This window comes from Pongo pygmaeus, chromosome 11 (assembly GCF_028885625.2).
Source record: "Pongo pygmaeus isolate AG05252 chromosome 11, NHGRI_mPonPyg2-v2.0_pri, whole genome shotgun sequence".
NCBI classification, from domain to species: Eukaryota; Metazoa; Chordata; class Mammalia; order Primates; family Hominidae; genus Pongo; species Pongo pygmaeus.
The window spans coordinates 108,790,936-108,804,242 of record NC_072384.2 but is presented as its reverse complement, the minus strand read 5'-3'; the positions used below and the strand labels follow the sequence as shown (position 1 = coordinate 108,804,242).

Here is a 13,307-nt window from a genome sequence, read left to right as displayed (position 1 = left end):
TTTTTGAGACAGAGTCTCACTCTGGAGTTAGTGGCACCATCTCAGCTCACTGCAACCTCCGCCTCCCGAGTTCAAGCAATTTTCCTGTCTCAGCCTCCTGAGTAGCTGGGACTACAGGCACCCACCACCACGCCCAGCTAATTTTTGTATTTTTAGTAGAGATGGGGTTTCACCATGTTGGTCAGGCTGGTCTTGAACTCCTGACCTCAGGTGATCCGCCCACCTCGGCCTCCCAAAGTGTTAGGATTACAGGCATGAGCCACTGTGCCTGGCCAAAAATAGAGATCTTAACTAGCATTCTCTCCTTGATCAGATTGCCATCCAATGTGAGTAAATACTTTCATTATTTGGCAAGGACCTAATTAATTGACTAATGGCTCCCCATCTCTCTTTATAAATTAGCACCATTAATCATAACTCTGTATTTTTGCATGCCAGGACAAACTAATTATGAGTGAAGCTTGTCAAACCATGACATTTACACAGAACAATCTAAAATTTGAGAACATTTTTCTCTTTTCAAAGAAAATGTGACCACACTTGAAATAATAATATTTTGGATGAATAATATTTTGGTCTTTGTTTTTTAAGTACTTGAATAGTTTTATAGCTGAATATTTGCATTTATATATCCTCTTCTCTCTTTCATAAACATTAGGAAAACTTTTATGTTCTTATGTTCTTTTATTTAAAAAATCTTTCATAAATAAAACAAAATCATATACTCATAACCTAGAATTGACAGCTGCTAATATTTTGCAATAGTTAATCTATTTTTTGCTACAGATTTTTAAAGTATAGACAGTCTGACAGCTCACTCTTAAATATTTTGATATGCATCTCTTGATTTTAGAAGAATGTAAAAATGAAAATTCCTTAAATTAGCTAGTGAATTCAAAATGTCATTCTAGTGTTCTACAATTTTAAAGTAAAGAGCACTTGAGTCCATCTATATATAATTAGACATTTTAATTGAAAGGTAAACCAAAGTTTGACCACATTTAATTCTGTCTTATTTGCATAGAAAAAGATCTCCATGCAAATAAGGATCTCGAAGAAAGTGTTTTTTCTCTTTTAGTATTTATTCATCTACATGCTTCACATCATCCACATCTTCACAAATTTTAGATGTGACCTAAGTTTACTACCAGTTAATTTATTCTTTTATGTATAATTCATATGGTGTGTGACTGATGCACACTTGCTTATCTTGGCTCATCCTGTTTCCTCTTTTGAAATGTCTTTGTGATGGTTAATATTAGGGTCAACTTGATTGGATTGAAAGATGCCTAAATAGTTGGCAAAGTATTGTTTCTTGGTGTGTCTGTGAGGGTGGTGCCAGAGGAGACTGACATTTGAGTTAGTGGACTAGGAGAGAAAGACCCACCCTCAATGAGGGTGGGCACCCTCCAGCTGGCTAGAACAAAGCAGGAGGAAGAAGGCGGGATAAGCTGGCTTGCTGAGTTTTCATCTTTCCCCTGTGCTGGAGGCTTCCATCCATTTCTCCTGCCCTTGGACATCAGACTCCAGGTTCTTCAGCCTTTGGACTCTTGGACTTACACCAGTGGTTTGCTGGGGGCTCTCAGGTCTTTGGCGACGGACTGAAGGCTTCCCTGTTTTTGAGACTCTTGGAGTTAACTGAGCCACTATTGTCTTCTTTCTTCCCCAGCTTGCAGATGGCCTATCATGGGACTTCACCCTGTGATCATGTGAGCCAATTCTTTCTAATAAACTCCCTTTCACATATACGTATATCCTATTAGTTCTGTTCCTCTGGAGAACTTTGACTAATACAGTCTTACTTTCCCCTCATCACATCTAATTCCTACTTCTTTACTTTTAAGATGAGATCATTATTCTTCCAGGAAGCCTTCCCTGATTAATTAAGATTCATCTTCAGTGGTTCTATAGTTGTTAAAATACCTCTGTTGTTAAAATTACACACCATCCTGAAAGATGCCTGCCTTCCCTATTAAGCCATTAACCCCACAGAGAAAAGACAGAAACTTATTCATACTTTCCAGAGCTTACTCTGGGCACATAATAATATTTGTTGGACTGTTAAAGGGACACTGGCGATGACAATGTTGGCATAGGTGATCTCTGAAATATCTTCTAGCTCAACAGTTTATAAGATTTCATAGAAAACAGCTTACTCAGCCATCATAGATAATAATGCTTTCAAATTTTTTCATGATGATGTATCTCTTTGTTACTAGACTTCCATATCTAAGATATTAGGATCAGCATTCTTTAGAAGTTGCATGAGTGATTCCCTTTTCAGACACTATTAGACTAGCCATTCAGAAAGCTTCCTCTTAGTACAAGATACCTACAAAGGCTATATTAATGTAAAAGCCTTCTTTCTTTAAATATGGCTTAGCTGGCTGTAAAGTAAAGGAATAAATTGTAGGCCAGAAATATAGAAGCAGCAAGCTCTACATTTGGGGTTTACCTTAGAGGCTTCTATTGACCTGTTTGCTTAGAGTGTTGGTGGTGTTCAGGTAACAAAAGAAGAGCCTGAGGCCTGATGGGGTGGAGAAATTGAACAGGAGACCCCTCTAGAAAGTCAGTATCCCCAAAAGATGACACTTCTCCCACTAAGTGGGTGGGCAAGAAATAAAACCATCCTTCAGAAAGAGATTGGTTTGTGTCATTCTTGGCTACATTTGGAGTTGGAATAGAAAACAGTGGAGGGGAAATTCTTCTCTAAACGTTTCTAACCACAAGCCCATATTTATGTGTGATCTAAATTTAGTTTAAATTAGACTTAGGTCAATAATTCATCTAAGCACCTTGCAATTGCAAACACAAATTTTCTCTAAAGAAATTTTCTTTAAACAAGAACCTCATGAGTTGCTCATCACAAATCATTAGACACACAAGGAAATAAGCCACCATGTGTGGTGGTCAGCATTGACCAGCAGTCTATAGATATTACAATTATCATATGCAGCGTATAAAGCATGTCTAGGAAAAAAAGAAGAGATTTGAAAGAATATTGAAGAAGCAAGAGATTATCAAAATTGAATATGAAGAGTTCAGAAAATAAAAATGTAATCAAAATTTACTAATGGATGGATTGAACAGTTGTTAGACAAAGCTGAACAAAGAGCTGGCAAACTGGAAAATATATTCGAAGAAATTACCAAAATAGCAGTAAAGAAACAAAGAAAAGGAAAATACATAAGACATCGACACACAAAGAGTAGTATGAGTAGGTCCCATATTTGTCTTCTTAAAGTTCCAGAGGGAGATAAGAGAGAGAATAAAGGAGAGCAAAATTTCAGAGGCAAAATAACTAAAACATTCCAATCACCAAATAAAGATACAGATGCTCAGATTCAGGAAATCCAATGAATCTATACCTAGATACAGTGAAACTGCAGAATATCAATGTTAAAGAGTTCTTAAAGAGAGCCAGACAGGGGCCAGGCATGGTGGCTCATGCCTTTAATCCCAGCACTTTGGGAGGCAGAGGCGGGCAGATCACGAGGTCGGGAGATCGAGGCCATCCTGGCTAACATAGTGAAACCCCGTCTCTACTAAAACAAACAAACAAAAAATTAAATACAAAAAAATTAGCCAGGCATGGTGGCAGGCACCTGTAGTCCCAGCTACTCGGGAGGCTGAGGCAGGAGAATGGTGTGAACCCGGGAGGCGGAGCTTGCAGTGAGCAGAGATCGTGCCACTGCACTCCAGCCTGGGTGACAGAGCGAGACTCCGTCTCAAAAAAAAAAAAAGCCAGACAGAAAAAGCTAATCACCAACAAAGGCTGAGAATTGATTTGTCAGTAATAACAATGGAAGCTAGAAAAAAAACAAAACAGTATCTTTAGGTGATAAAAGTAAACAATTTTTAACCAAGGATCATATGTCCAGAAAAAGTATCTTTCAAGGTTGACACCAAAATAAAGACATTTTCCAACAGACAAAAACTGAGATCACTATAAACATATTCTAACATAAAGATTCAAAAATATATAAATAAAGGACATTTTATTCAAAGAAGAAAAATTATAATAACATAAAATTAAGGTAGAATTAAAGAGCATATAATTTGGAAGCAGTTAAAGTATCTCAAACTGTTTATTATTTGGAAAAAGGAAGCAAATGATAAACTTTAAACTTTCTGAAATTAAATATATGTGAAAAATTTCTAGGATAACCACTAAAAGAATTAAATATAATATATATCTTCCATACTAGTTGGGGGTGGCAGGGGATGGAATAAAATGAGAAAAAGGTCTCAATCAATCCAAAAGAGAGTTGGAACTGGGGAAGTGGAAGGGCAGAGGAAGAGCTGGTGAAATAGAAAGCCCACATGAGATTTTAGAATTAAACTCAAATACTGTATATTAGTAACTACAATTAATATAATTGAGCTAAATTCTTCAGTTAATAGACAAAGATTATCAGAATGGATAATGAGAAAAACTCTATATGTGTCCTGTTTCTAAAAGATACTCCTGAAATGTAAATATACAGAAAAGTTTAATAAAAGAATGAAGAAATATGAGTTGTTATTTAATGGGTACAGAGTGTCAATTTAGATGGAAAATTTCTGGAGATTGATTGCACAACAATGCAAATATACTTAACACTACTGAGCAGTACAATGAAAAAAATTTTAATGGTAAATTTAATGCTATGTATATTTTATCACAATTAAAACATTTTTAAAGGATTGGAAAAGATATACAAGGCAGATACTAACCAAGAAAGAAGGAAACTAGTGTTGTTAAATTTTTTTAACTATAGTAATTTTAAATTATACATATTTTTTAAATATGAAGGACAAGTATCCTAGAGATAAAGAGGGCTACTGCATATCTACAAAAGGTTTAATTCACCAGGAAATCTAATATTTCTAAATTTAAATAACCTCATAACATATTTTCGAAATATATGAAGTAAAAATATCCAATGAATTTTTCAATGAAAAGTTGAAAAATTCATCATCATAATAGCATATTTTAAGATATATATATCTCAGAAAATAATAGGTCAAGCACATTTAAAAAGTCATTATGGATGCAGAATATATGAACCACACAACTAACAAGCTTAATCTAGTGGACACTATAAAACATTGTACTCAGAAACTAGAGGGCATAAATACCTTTGAAGATCACACGGAAAATTATCAAAATTGACAAGAATATAAGACATTAAGTCTCAACACTTTTTTTTTTTTTTTTTTTTTGAGACAGAGTCGCTCTGTCACCCAGGCTGGAGTTCAATGGCGCAATCTCAGCTCACTGCAACCTCCGACTCCCGGGTTCAAGCAATTCTCCTGCCTCAGCCTCCCGAGTAGCTGGGATTACAGGCATGCGCCACCACACCCAGCTAATTTTTGCATTTTTAGTAGAGATAGGGTTTCACAATGTTGGCCAGACTGGTCTAGAGCTCCCGACCTCAGGTGATCCGCCCACCTCGGCTTCCCAAAGTGCTGGGATTACAGGCGTGAGCCACCGCGCCCAGCCGTCCCAACACATTTTTAAAACTCAGTATCATGCAGACCACATTCTCTGATCATAAACAATTAAGAAATCAATCATAATTATTTGTTGGCATTTAGAGAAGTATGAAGTAGATTTTGAACTGCATATTTTATAATAGAGGCAATGTCCACAGGGACAGAGCCTACTCCTCCAAGCTTACTGCATGGTCAAGGGCAAATCAGTATGCATGCTTTCTACAGGCAGACAAACCCTGAAGAAAGGACTAAGGGATAGGCTGATGTACACATGCCCAATTGCTATTCTCAAACTCACTATCAGGCAAGTCACTTTTTCCACAGGGAAGGAAAAGCATGTAGGGTAGAGATGAAAAGAGTGTTGTTATTCTGCTGCACACCCCTCCACATGGAAATGTGGATTGAGTGACAAGGATCTCCCTAACACTAAAGAAGGAGGGAAATGTGCAATCTTTATGAGAACGGATAGGAGGCACAAGGAGAGCCAATTGTCTTGGCATCTTTACCTCCTTCCTGGAGTTGAGCTGTAATGTTGAGTTCACATTGTACTTTCGCTTTCAGCACAAGGACAATCTGCTCCTCTATAGTAATGGTGCCATCAGAATCCAGCTGTAGAAACGAACAAAATACAAACATTTTCATCATGTTTTTTCAAGCCAGGATACAAGCTTTCATTATTTCACCTTCTAATCTAATTGAAAATGAGTTTTGATATCAAGCTATTTGAAATAGTCCTTTATCTGAATCAAAATTCAAAATCCATCAATGTGTAAGATTTTAGAATAATTTTACTTTTGCCTGATTAGCCTTTTAAAAAATCTCATACCAGGAGAAGTGAGAAAATTTTAATATAGTTAGGTAATTATATTAGAGATAATAGACTATGAAAAAATAAAATAGAGATATTATACTAAGAAAAAATATTTAAAAATAAAATAATTATATTAGAGATAATATACTACAAAACATAAAAATAATATACAAAAAAATATAATTTCCTGCAATATTATGCTTCCATCTAACATGATACAATTTATTTAGTACCAAAAGTGGTTGGTTCCAGAGGAACAGAACCTTAAAGAAGAAACCATCTGTATTTATCACCTATAGCTGTGTAACAAAACATCCCAAAATATTGTTGTGATTTAAAATAACAAACATTAATTTGTTTCACATTTTGGGAGATGCTTAGCTGGGTATTATTTTCTAAGATATTTATAGCACAAAGAGAATCTCAGTGAATAGTCAGATATATAGTTTTGGAGATTTCTGGATTATATTCATAGCTCAATGCCCATATTTACTTTAACGATTTTTTTTAGGAAATGAGAGAATAAGCAAAAACTAATTTTGGGGGTTGAAATACATACCAGAATTTATCTATCAATATAATACAACACAGATTCTGAGTTATAAGTAGATACACTGAAAGTGAGCCTAAAATCTCACATATCAAAAAGAGAGAATGAACTGGAAACACATGAGTCTCTGAGTGGGCATGGCAGGAAAAATTGACTCCTTCCCATTCATTCTCTAGAAACAGTCAGGCACACCTGAAGTTTTTTGTTTTGTTCTGTTTTGTTTTGTTTTTTTCCTGGCTGTTTTTTCAGTTAAACCGTTACTTCCTTTTACTTCAATCCTAGAAAACATTGTGTAAATTGTGACCAAATTTCAGAACTATACATTTGATTCAGAGAAATTTGACTTCAATTATCAAATGTGAATATTTCAAATCACCCCTTGTACCATTTTTACTTGAAAATATTCTTTTTTATTTCTTTCTGTGTATATGCAGCCTTTTTATAGGGATAACCTTTTCAGGAACCTATGCATCTTATAAACTACAGCTTCTAAAGATATTTTGTTCTAAAACATCTTGTCAGTTTAGCCAGGAGCAAGTATGATCAGAATGTGCTAAATCACAATCTGTTAAATTGATCGTTAGTCATTGTATTGGTCCATTCTCACACTGCTATGAAGATATACCCAAGACTGGGTAAGGAAAGAGATTTGATTGACTCACAGTTCCACATTGCTGGGAAAGCCTCAAGAAAATTACAATCATGGCAGAAGGCAAAGGAGAAGGAGGCACCTTCTTCACTGGGCAGCAGGACGAAGTGAGTGCAAGCAGAGGAAATGCCAGACGTTTAAAAAACCACAAGATCTCACGAGACTCACTCACTATCAGAACAGCATGGGGGAAACCGCCCCCATGATCTGATTACCTCCCCTGCTTCCACCCTTGATATGTGGGGATTATGGGGATTACAATTCAGGATGAGATTTCGGGTGGGGACACAGCCAAACCAAATCAGTCATTTCCAGTAAAAGCAAATAAGTACTTGTTTTTTATATTGCTTTCTTTTATTCCTTTGTTATAGATACAAGCACTCTTTAACATAGAATGACATTAAAATGATAGTGTACTTCAAACAGAAGAGCAGTTTACATTTTCAATGTCTAGTTTTCCAAAAGCAACAATTGCACCCAAAACAAAATGTTACATTTAGAAAAATAGATGTTAGTAATTTTTCCTGGACAAGTGATCATTTATGATTTGAAATAAAATGTTAAATTCCAATCTGTCACATATTTGATAGCTAGGAGAAGCCCTATTTGGTAATTTGTACTTTATTAAAAGCCCCTAAAGTTGTAAATATAGATACCAATTTTAATGTCAAGATATGAAAATCTTCATAATTAACCCAATATTCACATTTATTCAATGTTTAAGTAACCATAAATCCATAAGTTAGCTTAATTTAAGAGGTATTCTGGAACTTCCAGCATGATGGAGTTGATGTGCTTTCCCCAATTCCTCTCAGTAAATATAAACAAAAGCCCTACACATTACACATAAAATGAATATAACAGTATTCTAAAAGGCAGAGAGAAGATAGCAGAGCAGGCTACAGATCCTGGAAAACAACATGGTGGTAAATTCCCTGGGTTTTCTTTCTGCCTCATACATCCCCAACTTGGAGTAAAAGAAGCTGGAAACTCTGGAAATCAATAGGCACAGGCAGAAAAATTTAAAAGTCTCAAGAGAAACCTGCTCTCTAGCCAAGGAAGAAAAAAGACAGCCTGGAAAAACACCACAGAAAAGGCTGCAGTCCACAACTGGGGCTTAGCCTGGGAGGGTTCCTGGCTCTGCCCAGGGAAGAATTCAAAGACAAGCTGGTGGTGTTTGACAGCAACTTTTATTGAAGTGACAGTATATAGCAGCAGCAGAGGTACTGTTCCTTGCAGAACAGGGCTAGGCAGTCTGCCCAGAGTAGCAGCTCAGAGGCAGTTCTGCAGTCATATTTATACCCATTTATATGCAAATTAAGAGGTAGATTATATAGCAATTTCTTTAAAAAGGGTGGTAACTTCTGGGTCATTGGGTCATTGCTGTGGAAAGGGGCAGTAACTTTCAGTGTTGCTATGGCAATGGTAAACTGGCATGGAACACTGGAGGATGTGTCTTATGGAAAGCTGCTTCCACCATGTCCCTCTTTTAGCTAGTCCTCAATTTGGTCCAGTCTCTGAGTCCTGCCTCCTACCTCAATATCTCAAGGGTTCAGCTTTTTACTCCATCTCATTACATGTGATTTGCAAGTCATAAATCATTGCCTTCACAATGATGTACTCTCCTTAAAGTCATAAAAGTTATAATTTTTAAGAAGTATTCAATCTTATGTAATTATTTTGTTCTGCTTGATCTTGATTTGCAGCTTCATGAACCCATTAGTTTTTTCGTTAGAGTTTTAGAAATTTTTATTTAGTCCATTGATCTCAATGGCTACAACAGGTCTCACCCGGTTTCCCAGTGGTCTTTTGATTTGCTTAGTTTCTTGGCCTCAGGCTTGGCCTCTTGGTTCAAAATCATTGTACAAAATAAATTCGTTATGCTCCTGTTGGTTTTACTTTGTATTATTTCCTTTAAACTTTGGACCTAACTGTGTCCGGCCCCAATTCTACAGAAACAACACTCCTGATAGAATAATGCTGGGCCAGTGCTTCAAATGATAACCAATACTTATGGAACCAACAAAATTGAACTTAACAGTGGACTCCAGGAAGATTTAGCCTGAAAGCCACTTTCTCCAGGTCAGGCTTGTTGCTCAAATGTGGCTGAAAGTGTTTTGATACTGACTCCTAGTCGCCAATCACTTCTTCCCAATGTGAGACCAGACCAACAATCCAGGACAGGTGCATCTCAGCACCAAGGGACAATTAAAACCAACCCACAGGAGAGTCGATCAGTGATGCTTTCAGAGAAATGTGGAAGTTGTAAGATCTAAACTAGAGTAACTTGTGTCAAGCCTTGGCAAGTGGAACAGGGCAGACCCATGAAGGCAGGGCTCTCACACATGATTTGCTGGATAACAGGAACTATCGAAAGAAATTTTTCCAAACCACAGTTTACTACATGGACAGCTTACACAAAGACAGCTAGCAACACAAGGACAGCTAACCACTTATACAAGAACACTTGCCTGACATGTTGTCTCACAAACCCAACCCAAAATGACAAAGGACCCCTACAACCTCCCAGAATGGTTTAAGAGCAAAATAAAGAACTAAAACATTCCCTCTCACTGGCCTGAAACAAGGCTTCTGGACACCCCCACCTTTTCTTCACAACCTGCATATGAGAAGCCTGGACTTCCACCCCTCCTGACAGTAACACAGTATCCCTCTACTCCTCTGCTGGAGGGGGGTCAGAGAAGACCTAGTGGAGAGTCAGCCCAACAGTAACAAGGCTACTCCCATTGTGGTGTCAGTGGAGGCCACATGAGGAGCAGAACTCATACCCCCACCCATCAGGACCACGGAGCAGCCCACCATAGGTGTCAGTGATAGCTGACGGAGGAACCAAAACTTCTACTTCTATGAGCAGTAATAAGGTGATAATCCTACTTCCCCAATTATATTAGTACCAGATAAAGTAGAGCAAACAAAATTACCAGAGACTAAAAGAGGGACATTATATAATAATGCAAGGGTCACTCCATCAAGAAAACATGGCCCTCAAAAATGTGTATGCATCAAAAAAACAGAGCTGCAAAATATGTGAAGCAAAAACTGATAGAACTGAAAGAAGAGATAAACAAATCCACAATTACAATTGGAAACTTCAGCTCCCTTTCTCAACAATTGATAGAACAACTAGACAGAAAATCAGCAAGGATATAGAACTCAACAATGCCATCAACCAACAGGATCTAATAGACATTTACTGAACACTTCACCCAGCAATGGAGAATACACTTTCTTTCCAAATACATACAGAACAAATACCAAGGTAGACCATATCCTGAATCTTAAAACAAATCTCAACAATTTTAAAACAATTGCAAGCATACAGAGTTCTCAGACCGCAATGTTCTCAGACCACAATGGAATCAAACTGGAAATCAATAACAAAAAGATAACGAAACTCTCCAAACACTTAGAAACTAAACACACTTCTAAACAATCCATGGGTCAAAAAGAAAGTCTCAAGGGAAATCAAAAGTACATTGAACTGAATGAAAATACAAAAACAACATATCAAAATTTGTGGGACAGACCTAAAGCAGTGCTAAGAGAAATGCATAGCACTAAATACATCCATTAGAAAAGAAGAAAAATTTGTCATCAATAATATAATCTCCCACCTCGAGAACTTAGAAAAAGAAGAGCAAAATAAAACCAAAGCAAGTAGAAAGAAGGACATCATAAAGATAAGAGGAGAAATCAATGAAATTGAAACAGAAAAACAATGCAGACTGTCAGTGAAACAAAGAGCTGGTGATTTTAAATTACCAATAATATTGACAAGCTTCTAGAAAGCCAACCAAGAAAAAAAAGGGAGAATACACAAATTAAACTGTAGACATGAAAAAGAGATAGTGGTTGCCAGGAGTTGAGGAGTGGGAAGTGCAAAGGAAGGGGGTTTGGCTATAAAGAACATCAGAAGGGATCCTTCTGGGAAGAAAATGTTCTGTATCTTGACTGTTATCAATGTTTTTATCTTGGTTGTGATATTTTACTGTAGTTTTATAAGATGTTATCTTACAAGTGATAAGGGGGGAAACTGGGTAAAGGATACACATGTTTTCTCTCATTAGTTCTTCCAACTGCATGTGAATTTACAATTACCACCAAAAAAATCATTTTTTTAAAAAAGAAGCATTCTTCTCTCACTTAAAAAAAACACAAAATATTACCTCATTCTAGTAAATGAGAATCTACCACAGGTGATCATAAAAAACGGTATATAAAAATGTTTTAGATATGATTATTTTACAATTTTACAAAAATATATCTTTCCTGAAGTCTACTTAACGAATATAATATTCTCTTGGAAAGTTATTATAACATTTATATATTAAGTTTTACTTGAATTCAGAAAGGATCACAAGGATATGTTTTTTAAAAATGAATTCCCTTCTAGGCTAGTGTGGTGGTTAATTTCATGTAGCAACTTCGGTGGGCCATGGGTGCCCAGATTACATTTGTTTCCGGTGTGTCTGTGTGTCTGTTTTCATCCAAGATTAACGTTTGAATCAGTAGACTCAGCAAAGCAGATTGCCCTCCCGCAGTGTAACTGGGCCTCACCTAATTTGTTGAAGGTTTCAATTGAACAAAAGGCAGAGGAAGAAGGAATTTGCACCCTTTTTTTCCCTTCCTGGCAAGATTTCATCTCATCTTCTCTAGCCCTCAAAGTGAGATTTATGCCATCAGCTCCCCTGGTTCTCCGACCTTCAGACTTGGACTGAATTATACCACTAGATTTCCTGGATCTTCAGCTTACTTATAGTAAATCCTAGTACTTCTCAGCCTCCATATTTTGTAAATCACTTCCTCATAATAAATCTCTTTGTATATATATCCCACTGGTTCTGCTCCCTGAAGAACTCTAATACAGCTAGCCATTCTATTTTCCGTAGTCTGAGAGAAAACTGAGCTGGTCTATAAGAAGGAATTTTGCTTGGAATTCAAGGTTTCTCATATACTCCAGTGTGAATGGGCCAAGTAACAAATCAATTTTATGAACTCTCTACTCCACGTTTTCCCACAGGCCTCAAAAAAGTTCATATGAACTTATAATTATTTTATTTTCCTTTTCTTAAATGCCAATGTCACTCTCACGAGTGTGATTCCCTTGAGAGTAGCTGAAGCTTTTATGTTATAAAGGAGGTTTAACAATGAAAACATGTTTTTAATTATTTAGAATGTATTGTCTGTAATATTGCTTTAAAATAAAGGAATCTGTTATAATAAACATTATAGTTTTGAGAAAAATATTATTGAATGATCTACATTTAAATTATGAACCATGAAACTATTTTTGTTTAGTCCTTTTTTAATTCAACATAAAAAAAGAAAAACAGATAAGATATACATCATAAATATATACACAAACACACACAAGGAAGCATGCATACTCACACAGACACTACACACACACAGACCCACACACACCCAATATGAAAATGTCTTGGCTTCTTAAGTTTTTAATCCTTTCATATAATGAACTCTAATTCAAACTAAATCTGAAGATCAGTTGATTTTGCATATTTGGCTACAAATTCTAAAAATTCCCATGACCCTGTTCATGCAAGAAGCAAATTGAAAATGATTTAAGAAAAACTTGTATCTATCTGTGGTGTGGCTCATACACAGTTAAATGAAAACATTAAGAATGCGATCACATTGAGCTGTCATCCTTCAAAGCTATTACTCATCCTTTTCTCTTATATTTTAATTAACTACATGTGAATTTATTATAGATATTTGTAGAGCTCCAATTATACTTAGAAACAAAGCGCAGTTAAATTTTTAAGAGTCATATAATG

The 13,307-nt window shown here is 36.2% G+C and overlaps 1 protein-coding gene across 5 annotated transcripts in view; it reads right to left on the bottom strand.

The window, feature by feature from the left end:
- Positions 1 to 13,307, bottom strand: part of PTH2R (parathyroid hormone 2 receptor) — a 90,219-nt gene that overhangs the window by 58,718 nt on the left and 18,194 nt on the right. For 4 of the 5 annotated variants that reach the window (XM_054478418.1, XM_054478420.1, XM_054478421.1 and 1 more), the window contains exon 2: positions 5,985 to 6,087. In XM_054478418.1, coding sequence (XP_054334393.1) covers positions 5,985 to 6,087 — 103 coding nt within the window. Of the gene's footprint in view, positions 1 to 5,984; positions 6,088 to 7,501; positions 7,605 to 13,307 lie in introns of those variants that run through there. The other variant, XM_054478419.2, reaches the window with a different exon arrangement.